The following is a 14,894-nucleotide window of genomic DNA, read 5'->3' on the forward strand; positions in this document are numbered from 1 at the left end:
GTCTGATTGGCACAGGAGCTCCGGCGGCCCGAGCGCACGGGCGCGCCTCGCTGGCCTCCCCCGGCGGCCCGCGGCCAGGCAGAGGCGGGAAAGCCGCGCGCCTGCGCCGTGGGAACCGAGGCCGGAGGCGAGAAGCGGGGAGCGGAGGGGGCCGTTGGAGCCGAGTAGCGTACAGAGCGGCGTGTGACGCGGGGACGCCGCGCGCTCCCAACGTCGCCCCGGTTTGACGCACACGGCACCAAACTGTGAGTTTCGGGGGTCTTATATGGTCGGATTAGCCCAGGCCCCGGCCGCGTTTCGGACGTCCGGGCTGAGGCGGTGGCGGGACTGAGGGTGGCGGAAGAAGTTGTGGGGGGACCCGGCCCGCGGCGCTCGGGCCCGGGGAGCTACGCCCTAGGCTGGCTCCCAACCCTCCGAAAGGACGCGTTTTGCCGCACAGGCTAAGATGGCGGCCGCTGCCGAGGAGGCGGAGTTGCTGCTGCACAAGGAGCCCGGGCCGCGGGGTTCGGGAGGCGGCGGTCGCGGGGGGCCGCGGAACCTTAGGTGAGCGGCGGTGGCCGCCGCGGGGCGGGACTCGGCGGCGGGCGGGGGGCCTTTCCGCTGCGGTGGCGGAGGATCCGGTGGCGGACACAAAGGGGCTGAGCCGGGCTTCGGACATGGGGGGTTTTGTTTAGTCACATGTAGCGGAGCAGCCAGTGAGCGGTAGGGGGAAGGGGGCCGAGATCCGGAGGTCCGGGGAGCCCTGCGGTCGCCATTGTAACGCCCGGAGTAACGGGGCGGTCCGAGAGCAGTCAGCCGGCGCTCCGTGCGCGGCTGCTCGGTCCCGGCCTGGGGCTCCGGCCCCGGCGCTGTCTGCACCCCCTCCCCTGACTTTGGGACTAGAGCACGTAGCCTTCCCCTTCTTCCCACTGGTCTGCAGCATCTTGTGCCGTTAAGTGCCTGGGAAGTAACTCCAAGAGGTAAAAAAAAAAAAAAAAAAAAAAAAAAAAAAAGGAAAAAGGAAAAAAAAAATCGCTCGAAGTGTTTGGGTGGCCAAGGGGCTCGGTGGGTATCCAGCTAAAGCTTTTTGCCTCTCCAGGTCTGATTCCCTGGCCTTTGTGTCCCTGGGAGCTTAATCTCTGCCAGAGGAAAGCAGGTGTGCTCCATCCACTCCTCCCGAGAACATGAAGATGAGTTGTCCCAGACCCTACCCCGTGATTGGAAACTTAGGTGGTTTCTTGTTGCGAGACTTCCACAGACGACTCTCGTGTTGGGATCCATCCATGGTTTAGCGACATTAGTGGAAAAGTTTTCTTCAACTGTTTAAGTAATACTGACTTAAATGTAGTTGTTACAAAACTTTCATATTAGGTTTCACATTTATGTGATAAACTCAACGAGAAGGGATACCCACGTCTTGTGGCCCTGAAATGATGGTCCTGTTCTGTGCACGAGTTAATTTCCACAGAAGTACCCAAACACCATCACCTGTTGTGGCCAGTCCTGATTGATGGCAAGTTTACTGCATCTGGGAGATGTGTTGGATTTGCCCTAATCACATTGTAGTTTAGTTCATTTTGGCCCCAGGAGGGAAAGTATTTCAGAACCTAAACAACTAAACTTCCCCAGATCAAGGAAACCTACTTAAGGGCCATGTGTAAGTATCTAGGAACTAGGTGTCAGCAGTAAGTACAGCCCTACCTTATTTCGGGTAGGTTTGGTAAGAAAGAAATGGAGACTCTATGATGAAGTTATAACTCAGTGTAGACCTCTAGATTGGTGAAACCTGAGTGTCTGACCTGGTACTAATGCAGTGGTCTGTATGTTGCTGTTGAAAATATGGCTGTAAAAGTTTTAAATACTTTATATTGTGTTTGCATCATGCATTGTATTGCAAGTAACTAATACTGAAGTGTGAATTTCAAAAGAGCTGGTGTTTTGTATGTGTCATTAATATAATTACATGGAATATTAAAATACCTTTAGATCTTTGAACTTCTTAACATTACTTAAAACTTGAGTTTCCCTTGTTTCTTTCCGGGTATGTAATTTCCCTTTGTTAACTTTTTTTTCGAGCAGTTTTGTATTAGCAGGCAGGAGAGATACTAACAGTCAGATGTGTTCTCTGGATCATACAGTTTTATAAAGGAAGGTGTCTGGAAGAGTTACTGTTCTTACCCATCGCCTTAGCCGTGCATTGAGTAGGTTAGTGGTGTGATGGAAGCCGCACTCTATTTAACTCCTACCCTAGTCCTAGTTTTGTTAGCACTTCGTAGTGCTTTTAAAAACAAGGGGCATTACTGAACATACCTGTTAATTAAAGCCGGTGAGACCTGAGACAATACATCTAGTGTTATGTAATTTTGTAGCAGTGTTGCTTATGTGTAGATTTTGAGAACTTTCCAACACTGACATGCCCCAGAAATGTAAAAATTAACAACAAAGAACGTGCTTGATAACTAATCTTGAAAAGTTGGAGATAACTGCTGTTACTGCTAGGAAAAGCCAAGGAATATATGAGGTGTTGAAGGCCGTGTTAGTACCTCTCACATTCTAATGTCATTTTGTTGGATAAACAAACCTGCCTCTCAGACTGCTATTAAAGTGACTTTTAAAGACCAGCTACTGCTAGTACAGTCTTAGGAAATGCAGCAAGTGGTGAGGTCATGCGTTATGGGGTTCACAGTGCTGCTTGGTGTGAGGCTTTGGGTCATTTAAAGTGCTTTTTAGTTTACTGCCTTTTTTTTTCTTCTAAGGTTAAAAGGCTAGGTCACAATTTTCAACACTGAATGTATTTAATTACACTTAGTCTTGTGCTAATTAGGGTTACTTTGAGGTTATTTGTAATTATAAGTGTCACCTGTATGCCTTAATTGCCTTCCAGGTTTTTCAGTTTGTTCAAGTTCTAGGAGAGTTTGGGTAGCAGAAGAAAAGCTTGAGAGATACAGACTAGTGGAAGGTCTGTCATGCCGAAGACACCTTTATAGTATAGGATTAGCAATTTGGACTCTTCTCTCAGTGTGACTCTGGGAGGAAAAGGGTTACTTGCTAAGTGTGTCAGTCACACAGGAGACTTGGCATGCAGTAAATGTTGGCTTATTGAGTTGTCCAGTTGAGTTTATAGAGCATTCTGAGTGCTTAGCAGTCCTGTTACAAATTAAAAAGAAAGGTTTAAAATTAGTGGCTTTGTAAATCAAACATGAGAGTGAATTTGGATATTCATGAGGTGTTTGTTTTTTCTGCATTTATCTGGTGTATAGGTGTATTTTGTATGTGTAAACGTTGGACACTTTGTGAGGTGCAGTCCTAAAGGGGCTGTTTGTGACTAGGGTTAATACTACCATTTATGCCATTAAAATTTGGAGGTTTTGAAAATGACTGAGTCTAGCGATAGCTCACCCTGCTGGTTGGCTAAAGTATCTCTCTTCTTTCACACAAACAAGTACCTCATGAGATCTAGAGGGTGGAACACCACATTTAGTTGAATGTTTCATCAGGGAATGGAGTCTGTGGAAAGGTCTTTTCTTGTGTTTTAAGGCCTCGGTTTCTCTGCTCTTTGGTTTTTCTCAGCTCTCCAAAGGTGACCTGTGGAGTTGCGTGTTTGAGTTTAACCTGAAACTCTTAGGTGATGATGGGGTTTGTATGCACATGTGTTTTTTAAATTGAAGATCTCTTGAGATTAGAGACTTGCCAGGCTTGGAAGCCCACACTACACCACTCCTTTCACTGGTGTAGCTAAGGCAGAATTGTAAATTTGAGGCCTACCTGGGATATAAAGACCTGTGGCCTTTCTGGTCCCATCTTCTTGATTTCCACCCCCAAATCCCCTCCCAGTTGAGTGATATTAATAAGAACTGTTGCTCTCTTAGAAGAAATGCTGAGATTTCAAGAGGAAAATAGTGACTTTCTTGAGATTGGGAAGGAGGCTAGATTAGGCTAGCTTGTCTTGAGAAATTGCCTCTGCTAATCTTTGACAGACTTTTTGTAGGGAATTGTTGAGGATTCTTGGGTCTGTAGTTTCATAAGTAAAAGTGTAGATAAGTGATTTATTCTATGAAATTTAGTTCTATTAATGTAGATTGTGGTAGAATTGAAGTTGATTAGAGTGGTCCAGACAGATTTCATGTAGTGTGCCTTTCTCAGCATGTACACCATTCATTTAATGTGCAGCGTTAGAAAAACCTAAGGTGGGTGAGTCTTTGGATTAAAGTACCATTTACCAAATGTGCTTACCTATATTCTATCAATTATTGAATTAAAAATTTTTTTGTTTGTCTCTGTAACTCAGTATGTAGACCAGGCTGGCCTAGAACTCACAGTGATATCCTCTTTGCCTGGGGTTAAAGGTGTATGACACAGGTGCCGGGACTCCAGATGTACAGTACCACTCCTTGTTTAGTTATTTCAGTCTTTTAGTCTTCCTCCATGGCATTTATTTGCCAACACACATACACATGCTTTTTTAGTTTTTAGTATCAGACCACCATTAATTGAAGAGGGAAGGTGGTTCCCAATTTGTTTGCAAATGGTTTATGAAGGTGCTGGAGTGGGAACTGGTGGCTTTTGCTAATACTGACAGATACAGAGTGTTTGTAAGCAGGTATACAGAATCAGTTGAGGTGAGAGAGAGAAAAGTTTAGAAATGTGAGCCTTCAGGTGAAACTGGCTATGTTCACATCCGCACTGTGAGCACTGAGTAGATCTGATAGCATCCCCATCTCCAGAAGTTACATAAAGTTAGCTTTCCTAATAACAGTAGTTCCTGTCATTGTAAAGGTCCCATTTTGGGGCTATATTTACAAAACTGAGAATGTTAATAATAGACTCTTAGAGCAGTCTTATGCTCTAAGTGTACCTTCTCTGATCACAGAGTAAAATCTGTAACCAGGTTAAAAAATTCATGATATCTCACTAAAGTGGACGAGCAGAGAGACTTGGGAGTGAGTGCTTTTTTTGTGTTGACGCCCCTGTTTACGACATTCTGAACCTCATCGCTGTCTTTTAATGTTTGGATCATGTGGCTGGGACCCTTAGAGGAGAGAAAAGGCTAAGTTGGTTATGTGTGTTGAATGTAACACATAAACACGCACACACACCCTAGGTAAGAGGGGGCTAGGAAGATGGCTCAGTTGGTCCCTGCTGTGCAAGCATGAGAATTCTGAATTAGATTCTCAGTACCAGTGTAAAAGCCAGCTGAGGCGTGTGCCTGTGAGTCAGCCCCTATAGTAGGCTGGTAAAGATCTATTCCCAGAAACTGTGGATCTTGAGTTTTAGGTTCAGGAGCGATCCTGTCTCAAAAAGTGAAGATGGAGAGCTATTGAAGACCTCTACGAACATGTATATAGTGCCACCACCTAAAAACAAACTCAGTAAAACAGGTGAGGCAGGAGATGGGATCTTTCCATTGGAGTCTTAAGTAGAATTTTAAATTTCTCTGAATAGAGCATTTTCTTTCCTCATTTTCCTATTTTTTCCCCCTGTGTTCCCCTCTGCACATATTTGATACAATGCTATCTTTTCCCCTCTTTAATATTCTTCTCTTTCCCCATCACAGACACACATTCTTAAGCTAAACAAAATTGTTCAAGCTAGTAAAAGTTTTATTTTACACAAGGAGATGGATAAACATGAAATATGTTTTATTTATGTTTAAAAGTTGTTTTCAGCAATTCAACAAAGAATAAAGGAAAGTCTCGAATAATCTTTTTCTAGACAGGGTCTCATGTCGTCCATGCTGGATCCCACTTTATCACGTAGCTAAGGGCGATCTTGACCTTCCTGCTGCCTGTCACGTGCTGGGCACAAGTCTTCCATCATCACTCCTGGCCTGAAGAGTTTCCTCTGATCCTAGCACCGTCATATAGTAATGACATTCATATAAAGTTAATTTGTCATTATATGTTTTTATGATGCTAACAAGGTACATATTTCCATTTTACGCATAAGGAAATAACTCAGAGTTAAAGCATTGTAGTTAACAGATCACTGGGTTTGAGTTTAATCCTAGAGATGAAACATTTTTATCTTCTCAGCTTGTGTGTGTGTTCATCCCTTTACCCTTTTGTACAGTACTTATCTCCTGGTGTTCTAAAACTCAGCAGTATAAGGAGCATTTTCTGCCTATTCTTATTTAAGTAGTATCTTGTTGCCCACATTGTTAATTATGTCCATTGTCTAAAGGTTCTTTGTCTCAGTAGCTGGACATTGGTATGATGATATTGGCCAAATTGAAGCTGCTTTTTCTTTTCTTTGCTGAGTGATGAACAAAATCTCAGTAGACTGGGATTGCTACAAGTTTAATCATGCTGTCGTGTTCTGTGGGGGACATTGAATTAGAAAATAGATATAGGTAAATTGTACATGGCATACTGAATGTAGCCATCTGAAATTAGTTTCTTATATCTCTATACTATAAAGTGCTATAACTTTTGTTAAAATTCATTAAGTTAATATTAAAAATAGGCAAGTATAGACATATGCCTCTAATTCCAGAGCTTAGTAAGTCAAGGTGAGAGGACAGCAAGGTTAAGTGTTTGGTTACATAGTTCAGGGCTATCCTGGGTTACACAGTTAACCCTTATCTCAACAACAAAACGAAATAACAAATATCTGTAATTTTAAAAATCAAATGGACATTAGATTATTATTTTTCTATTTCTAAGGAATTTGTTTTACAAACAATAGCTATATTTACTTTTACCCTCTCATTTGGAGGAAAAGTTTATATTTTCAAAGATAATCTGTAAGGTATTATAATTGTGGCTAATATTATATTCCTGGAAGTTGCACATTTTAGATGCTCTTACTGTTATAAATATGTGAGGTATTATATACCTTAAGCACAGTTTAGCTAGTCTACAGTGTATATATTTCATATATATGTGTGTGTATGTGTGTGTGTATGAACACATACACATGAACACATACACATACAGGCAATTTCTGTCAATTTGAAAAAGAAAAGGCATGACAGTGTATACCCACAATTCCAGGGCTAGGGTGGTATAGACAGGTTAATTCCCAGGGCTTGTGAGCAGCCAGTCTATCTGGGTCTGTAAGCTCCTGGTTAGTGAGAGACCTTGTCTTCAAAGAGCAAGGGGTAGAGCAGTTGAGGGGACACTCCAGCTTCTGGTTTCCATGTGACTCTAAAAATGTATATATGCAAGTGTATAAGACACCACAGTTAGTCTGTAGTTACATTAGTAGTCAGGTCAGTACTGCACAATAGAGGTGAGTTATAAGACTAAATTTAAATTGTAGCCACACTGAAAGAAGTAGGTCAAAATATAACTATTTCAACCCATTATATCCAAAAATGCTATTCTAATATATAAATGTAACTGAAATATTCACATTATCTATATGAAATCGTTAAAATCACATACTACTTACAGACATTAAGTACATTTCGATTTAGACTGGACACATACTGTTCCTAAATTAGACAGTGTGGGTATAGAAAGTCCTTGCTAGGGTCTGGAGAAAGTGTAAAGTTGAAATTTAATTAAATGATGGTTGAGAAAAAGGAATGCGTGAGAAGAATATTACTTAAAAAAACCAGGATGAAAATTAAAGCAGATACACATGAACCTAACTGACAGATTGGAATTATGGCTTAGGATGTGAAAGGTGTAGGATACAGGCTGATTGTATAGTAGAATGTGCATGTGCATAGTCTCTTAGTACGTTATGAATATTGAACTGATACTTAGAAGAGTTAATACCAGTGTAGAGTACGAAAAATGCTGAAAAAATACCAAAGGATTGTGGCTCTTCCAAGATTTCCCATGTAGGGGGACAATGTGTGATGGTGATTGATCAAGAAGATAGAAAAACGAGGAATGGATTTTAGTGACTTATAGTGATTTGTTTTTAAATGCTTTATTTAGGCAAAGCTTAACACAAATCTATGGAGTACTAAAGAGTATACACAGGTAGCTTTTTTCCTAAAATTTAGATCATGAGAATGAACATTTTTTACTAGGGGCTGGGGAGGTGACTCAATGGCTAAGAGCACTTGCTGTTCTTCCAGAGGTTCTGGGTTCAGTTCCCAGTACCAATACCAGGAGATTCACAACTGCCTAACTCAAGCTCCAGAGGATTATATCCCCTCTTCTGGACTCTGGGTACTGTACTTGAGGTGTGTGTGTGTACGTACGTACAAATACAATCTTTCAACTTTTTTTTTTTCTCTAATTCTAGCACTCTTATAGAGGCAGGCAGATCTCTGGGTTCAAGACTAGACTATGTATTTCAAAACATAATAACATTTCTGCACTGAAAAAGATGTTTTGTGTTGCTTTGTGGTAATTCCCTGTCAGAGGTAGCCAGTGTTCTGACCTTTTATCACCCTAGGTTGCTTTTGTTTCTGAACTTATTGAGGGCATACCTGGCTTTCTTTCGAAGAGTTAATGAGTCTTACATTCTTGCTTGCCGTTGTATGAATTTAGACATAAGTCAGATGATACTTGGTATGATGACTTTTTACTAACCCCATTGTGGTTTATGCCAAGATTGCAGAGGAACATCTCAGTTTTTATTGGCAGTAACCCGTTAGTGGTTAGTATTATGACCTGGAAGAATTTAAAGATTTGAATTGCCCCCACAGATAACAGCTGTCTTTTCATTATAGTATTATTTATGCATATAGACAAGAATTATGTGGATTGTCCCCTTAATGAATGCCTTTTGGAGCCTTTTTAATAGTTGCTTCTCGATTAACTGCGAGGTTTTTCAGGGAGCTTAGTAAGGTATTTGACAATTTCTTACAGTAATTGTGGCGGTAGTAATAAATTGTACTTGTTTTTACACTAAGTATCCACCTCTTAAGTAAGAGGAGTCTGCCATTTGTTGTTAACCTATGAATAACTGGAACCTATAGGCTGCTGCCTGTAAAGGAGGCTTTCCCAAATGAGTGTTGTGATGGGATTGCTGGCCAGGGTGATGGTGATGGTGGCCCGTTATCCTCGAGTGGGAAGTGGAACCCAGGGATTGGGAGTTGAAGGTCATCTTCTGGCTGCAAGGTTAATTTGAGGCCATTTTAGGCTCCATGAGCCTGTCTCAACCCTCTTCCCCACCCCTCATCTCCACAGAAAGAAGAAAGAAATGGAGAAATGTACTTCTCCATGTTTATCATGAAATGTTTATCCTGGTTTTTGCTTACAGTGTTTGAGTTTTCTCTTCAGTTGGAAGCAGTAACTACATGACTGTTACTCAGTAATTCTGAGCAGTGGGAGCTTTGTTGTGGTATACTATTCAGCTGGTGCTTTGGAGAGAATCTCTTTTTCCCTGAAATCTAGACGACTTAGAGTTGTAAAGGTATATAGTAAAGAAAATATGCAGCTTTATGTTTTATGATACTTAGTTTTGAAGAATGGATATGTTTTGTATATTCTGTAGAAATTGCCATAAGAGATTTTATTAATATTTAGATTATGAATGTATTTGAGCTAATGAATAAAAATTTGTATTTCATGTAAAGAATTTTGTTTTTCTTTTTCTGGAATAAATGTATTTAACATATTGCTGTTCTTGAGAATTTGCATAGTTGTCTTGAAGAGATGATTGACTATCTGCTGTATTTTCTTAGGGTAAGGCTAATGTACAATTGGGTAGATCAGACATTAAAAAAAGTACATGCTTTGACTTCAAAATATTATAAAAGTGGGGGTCTTTTTGTACTAGATTTGGAAAGTCACAAAATAATTGGAACGCCATTGAAGCTTTTGTGTATAGAAAACCTGAAGAACATGTTTTATGTTACTGTGTTTGATAAACATTTGTGACTTTGGTTTTGAGAAATTTGATTTTGTTTTTAGAAATACTGTTTGTATTATGGCATGCCCCACTTTTCATATTCTTATTGTTTAACTGTTTGAAACTCTTTATTGCAAAAATAGTTTTTACTGCAATGTGTTTTGTTGCATTTTTCATTGAAGCTCAGTATGTCACACTTGGAATTGTACCTAAGCCCGAGCAGCCTACCTTGACAAGTAGGTGGGAGATGCAACAAAAATCAAAATAGGAGCCAGGCAGGTTAAATGCAGAACACATCTGTAAACATTAGAGAGTTGAAAATTATAATATCAGTAAAAGTGATATGGTTTACAGGGGAAATCTGCCTACTACAGATGTATTTGAACCTGGAGTGATAGAATAAGTTATGTATACGTTACTTATTATGTTTAAAAAGTTTTGTTTACATCAAACGGAATTGGCAATTTATGCTTATTATACTTTAAAAAATAGAATCAGGGCGGAAATCCAGACTAAGAAATAATTTTCTCTACGGAAAACCAAAATTCAACAGTTTCTTCAATGAACTGTTGAAGACCTGATGTAATTAACAAAACCAGAAAACACAGCCGTGCTGTAGCTGTCCTGTGCTGGCTTCATCTAGGATGGCTGTAGAGTTGGCTCAGTGTCTCTGCAGACACTAGCAGCTCAGGGCGCTCTGCAGAGCTCCTAGTGCGTAAATGTGCATGGATTGTTTAGGAAAGCTGCTTTGTAAGGTACCTACAGTTTGAAGAAGTGCTGGGAATAGATTTGGGGACTTAGGGAGAAATGGCACTTCAGAGAAAGTCAGGTGGGGATTGTAGGATGTCTTGACTAGAGTTAATTTTAAAACAAAGGTAACACAAATAAATTTGATAAATTGTAGCATGAACTGGAGGGATCTGAAGTTTTCCTTGGAGATTTGAAGTAAAAGGTTTCACTAATCATTGATTGACCAGAATTCCATGAAAAAGAAAAAAAAAATAGCTAGAATATGCTTGGGGATGTGAGTGAAGTTGAAGGGCCAGGAAGAGCAGAGGAGACACTAAGAGAGAGGATGGGTGGTGGGTATGTTTCTGAGACTAGTTTTCAAAGTGCTGTCTCAAACTCTGTAGATGAAGCCAACTTCACAACGCACAGATATGGCCTTGCCTCTGCTTCCCAAAGGCTGGGATTAAAGCTGTGCATCACCACATCCAGCAGAAGATGGATTTAAAAAATTGATAATATGAAATACTGAAGCTCCTAATCATGTAGTACGGATTAAAATAAATAAAAATTAAGCCACTTGGTGCTGGAGAAATGGCTTAGTGAGTAATGCAAGTGTGAGGGTTTGAGTTTGATAAAAGCTGAGCAGAGACTTGTGCGTTTGTAGTCTCAAGTTCCTGTGTGGGGGGCAGAGAGGGAAAGGGGGGTATCTGTGTGTGTGGGGGAATGTGAGTGAGAGGTGTGTGTGTGAGTTTGAGAGGGGTGTGTGTGTGTGTGTGTATATGAGAGAGAGAGAGAGGTGTGGTGTGTGAGAGGGAGAGAGGTGTGTGTGTTGGGGGGGAGGGTGGTTGAGGATACAGGTGGGTCACAGTCCCGAGTAAGTCTAGCTGAGTTGACAAGCTTCAGGATATCTCCAGCCTCCATAGGCAGGCTCACATGTGACTAAATACACATGAACACATGCACTCCCAGGAACATAGATATGCCTGGGTACTAGTCACAGACTGGAACAATGTTACTATTTTCTGCTGTTCAACCATTTAGTTGGTGATAAAGTTTACATTTAAGTTACAAATTTTTAAAATTTATGTATTTATATAGATATGGGTACTTTTCTGCATGTACATCTGCACACCAGAAGACAGCATCAGGCAATTGTGAGCTGCCATGCGGGTGCTGGGAATTGAACTTGGGACCTTTGGAAGAGCAGTGAGTGTTTTTAACTACTGAGCCATCCATCCTTCTAGCCCTGAGTTATACATTTTAAGGTACATATGTCTTCTTCCATAAAAGATTCAGTGACTTGAGTTTTTGTTAAGTTTGGTGTAAAAACACTTGAGACTAGCCTGGTCTACATAGTGAGCTCCAGGACAGTCAGGGCTACACAGACCTTTGCCCCAAAACAAAACCCACATTAAAACCCAAGAAAGTTTTACTGTATGTAATGGTTGAATTTTGAATGAAATATTTCAGTTCAATGGAATGTGATACTGAATTTTAATTAAAATAGCACTTAGTCATAATGTAAGAGATAATTGATAGAAGAGCTGATAGAAAACCAAGCAATAAAAATGATCTGGACTATCAGCTTCTGTTACTAGTTAGGTACCTATTTTGAAAACTTTGCCCTGCATTCGAGGTGGGAAGCCGTCAGGCCTCACGCTTGGTCAGGTGCTCTGCCTCTGCGTGACGCCTGGGCTCAGCACTAGCAGGAGATGCTCACACATTTAGTTCCATGACTGGTGTATGCTTTCACAGTTCAGCTAATTTATCTTTACTTGAATTTCTGAAAGCTCCTGAGTTGAATGTATATTATGCTTTATAAAGTCTAGAAGACATGTGTAGAATATCATTCTTAGAATAGAATTAGGGAAAACATGAAAGTTACAGCAATAGTAACATTTAAATATTTTGCTTTTTAAAAGAATTTAAAGAATTCAAAAATTTTGGAGTAAATGGAGTCTTGACAGTTTTAAGTTAGTAATGTGTTAGTTTTGAAATAAATTTCTATTTTAGCCATAATAGTATTAGCTTACAGAAACATGATAATAGCTTTTAGAAACGTGGGGAAATAGTTAAATTTGACTCCGAGTTACCTGTTGTCCCCCAAATCTGCTAAAGGAAAGACATTTTCCTTGCTGTCAAGTGGGAATTGGAGGTTTCATGTGTATTTTTCATATAGGTAGGATGGGCGAGGAAAGGCGGCAGAAAACCACTTTCTGATAGTGTGCGTAGGCACAGGAGGCAAAGCTTTCCTCAGGTCCCACTCCTACCACTCTGGCTCCTGAGCTGTGGGAATAGCGGACCACTGGCATGCTTGCTGTGGCCGTGGGTGCTTGTAAGGTGAGTAGTAGTGAAAAAAGGGTACCCATGGGAGCACGGTGCCATGTGAGGGGCACCAGGACATTAAGTAACCATCAGATACTCCCTATCTGTAGAAGCACTTAGCATAGGAGAGGTGTAAGACAGGGTCAATTTCAGAAGTCCTTAGGCTGCCAGTGCTGTTCTTGGTGTCTAGGTAGACACCCTTGCTGGGGGTATTGCTTTTCTGGCTGCCTCCTGGTTATCTTGTTTCTCTAAGCCTGGTTCACCAGTTTTCTTTTCAAATATAATTACCTGAGACTTAACCAGAATTGATTTCTGAAGTTCCTTACCTGTTAAAAATTTGTTGGGTTTTGTTTGTTTTGTTTTTTCTTTCATGTCCCTTTTCTTTTTTTCCTTTTCCCCTCCCCTCCCCTCCCCTCCCCTCCCCTCCCCTCCCCTCCCCTCCCCTCCCCTCCCTTCCCCTCCCCTCCCCTCCCCCTCTATTCTTTGTTTAAGGCAGAATCTCACTCTGTAAACTAGGCTGGCTTGGCTGCAAACTCAGACCCACCTGCTCCCTGAGCTGGAATTAAAGGCTGGTGCCACTCTGCCTGGCCTTTGTGATTATAACAAGTGATAACTAATGATGAAAACAAAAAACGGTAAAAACACTAAAGCAAACAGATGATACTTCTGTGCTAAACCAATAGAGTAAAAGAAGAATGTAATTGTTTCATTATTCAGTGTATTAAACACAGTATTAGGCTTAAATTTGTGATTAAAAAATAGTTTTGAGACAAGAACAATAATATTTCTCAAGTTGATAACCTCAGGGTTTAATTTTAATTTATCTTTAGAATTTTATAAATCAAGTAAACCATAACTAAAGACTGGACCGATTTGAATATAAATATTTTACTTAATAAAATATTCCTAATGTTCCCAGGAGAGTACATAGTTTCTCAAATTCCTATGATTCTTTCTGTTTTATTAAAAAATGTTTTAGAAAGTTTTACATTGGGGTCTGAAGAGAGATGACTTGTGGGTTATGAGCACTTTTTGCTCCTGCACAGAAATCTTTTAAAGAAGGTTGTGCATTGGCCTCAAAGAGGGTTTTAATTTTATACAAGAGAAATTCTATAGACTGTTACTTTAGTGTAGTAGAACTCAATGTAAAGTAATAGTAACCAGAGTAACTACTATCCTTTGCTTGAACATGAAAACAGTATTATCCTTTATTTGAACATGGTAAATTAAAGGGCCATTTAGTATCAGCATCCCACTAGCATTATAATGTGAGATTAAGAGAGTGATCACTAAAGTACACCCTGGCAACAAGTGGTGACTACCTTTGTAGAGAAACCTGCTAATGCTCAGTGGAAGAAGCCTACAGTTGGTCGTGAGTTGGTGGGTGCAGGGTCTGGTAAGTCTGCAAAACAGACAACACTCATGAATCTTTTACCTTCAAATTTCTTACTCTGAGCTGGAAGATCTATGTAGATGAGAATTACTAGGCATAGCTCAGGGTAAGGGTATCATACCTGAACTCCAAGAGGGTAGACCAGATAGCTATACGCTTCACTAGGAATCAACACCAGCTGTTCTCTCCTCTCAGTTGTGACTGTCAGAATTCTATCCCAAATGAAGACTGGAAAATGTATCCTTCTACAGCACACTGATGTGACAAAGGAAAACCGAGTATCAGCTGATAACAGAAGACCCAGGTGAATTGTGCAGATTGGCCATACTGTAGTGGCATCCACCCACACACAGCTTCTGAGCAACTTTTTAAAAAGTATTTACTCTTAGAACTGAGGATCACCAGATATTTGAGAATAGGCCAAAAATGGTAGAAAAGGAAGTAGAAACACTGCAAGAAGATGGTTAACTGTTAGGAGTTAAGGAAGAGTCATAGAGATGTAGACTGGAGTAACAGGATGGGAGGTTGAGCACACTACAGACCTAATAGAAGAGGGCGTTCAGAATCTTAATAGAAGCTTGGATGGTAGAGTTAAGTCTTCCACAAATGGTAGAACGGGGACACAGTGGAGAAGGTAAAATTAGAGCACAATTGGAGGTTCAACATGGGAAGAACAATTACAGACTAGGAGAAATGGATGGAAGAACTAAGT

The 14,894-nt window shown here is 40.7% G+C and overlaps 1 protein-coding gene across 19 annotated transcripts in view; it reads left to right on the top strand.

The window, feature by feature from the left end:
- The first annotated feature begins 15 nt into the window (after positions 1-15).
- Positions 16-14,894, top strand: part of Znf644 (zinc finger protein 644) — a 66,763-nt gene continuing 51,884 nt past the window's right edge. For 6 of the 19 annotated variants that reach the window (XM_076937812.1, XM_076937811.1, XM_076937824.1 and 3 more), the window contains exon 1: positions 16-245. Coding sequence is in view for 1 of the 19 variants with exons in the window: in XM_076937814.1 (XP_076793929.1) it covers positions 446-543 (98 nt within the window). In the remaining 18 variants the exon portion in view is untranslated. Of the gene's footprint in view, positions 544-1,078; positions 1,637-11,705; positions 11,730-14,894 lie in introns of those variants that run through there. The other 13 variants (XM_076937813.1, XM_076937818.1, XM_076937814.1 and 10 more) reach the window with 10 other exon arrangements.

This window comes from Arvicanthis niloticus, chromosome 7, assembly GCF_011762505.2.
Source record: "Arvicanthis niloticus isolate mArvNil1 chromosome 7, mArvNil1.pat.X, whole genome shotgun sequence".
NCBI lineage: Eukaryota > Metazoa > Chordata > Mammalia > Rodentia > Muridae > Arvicanthis > Arvicanthis niloticus.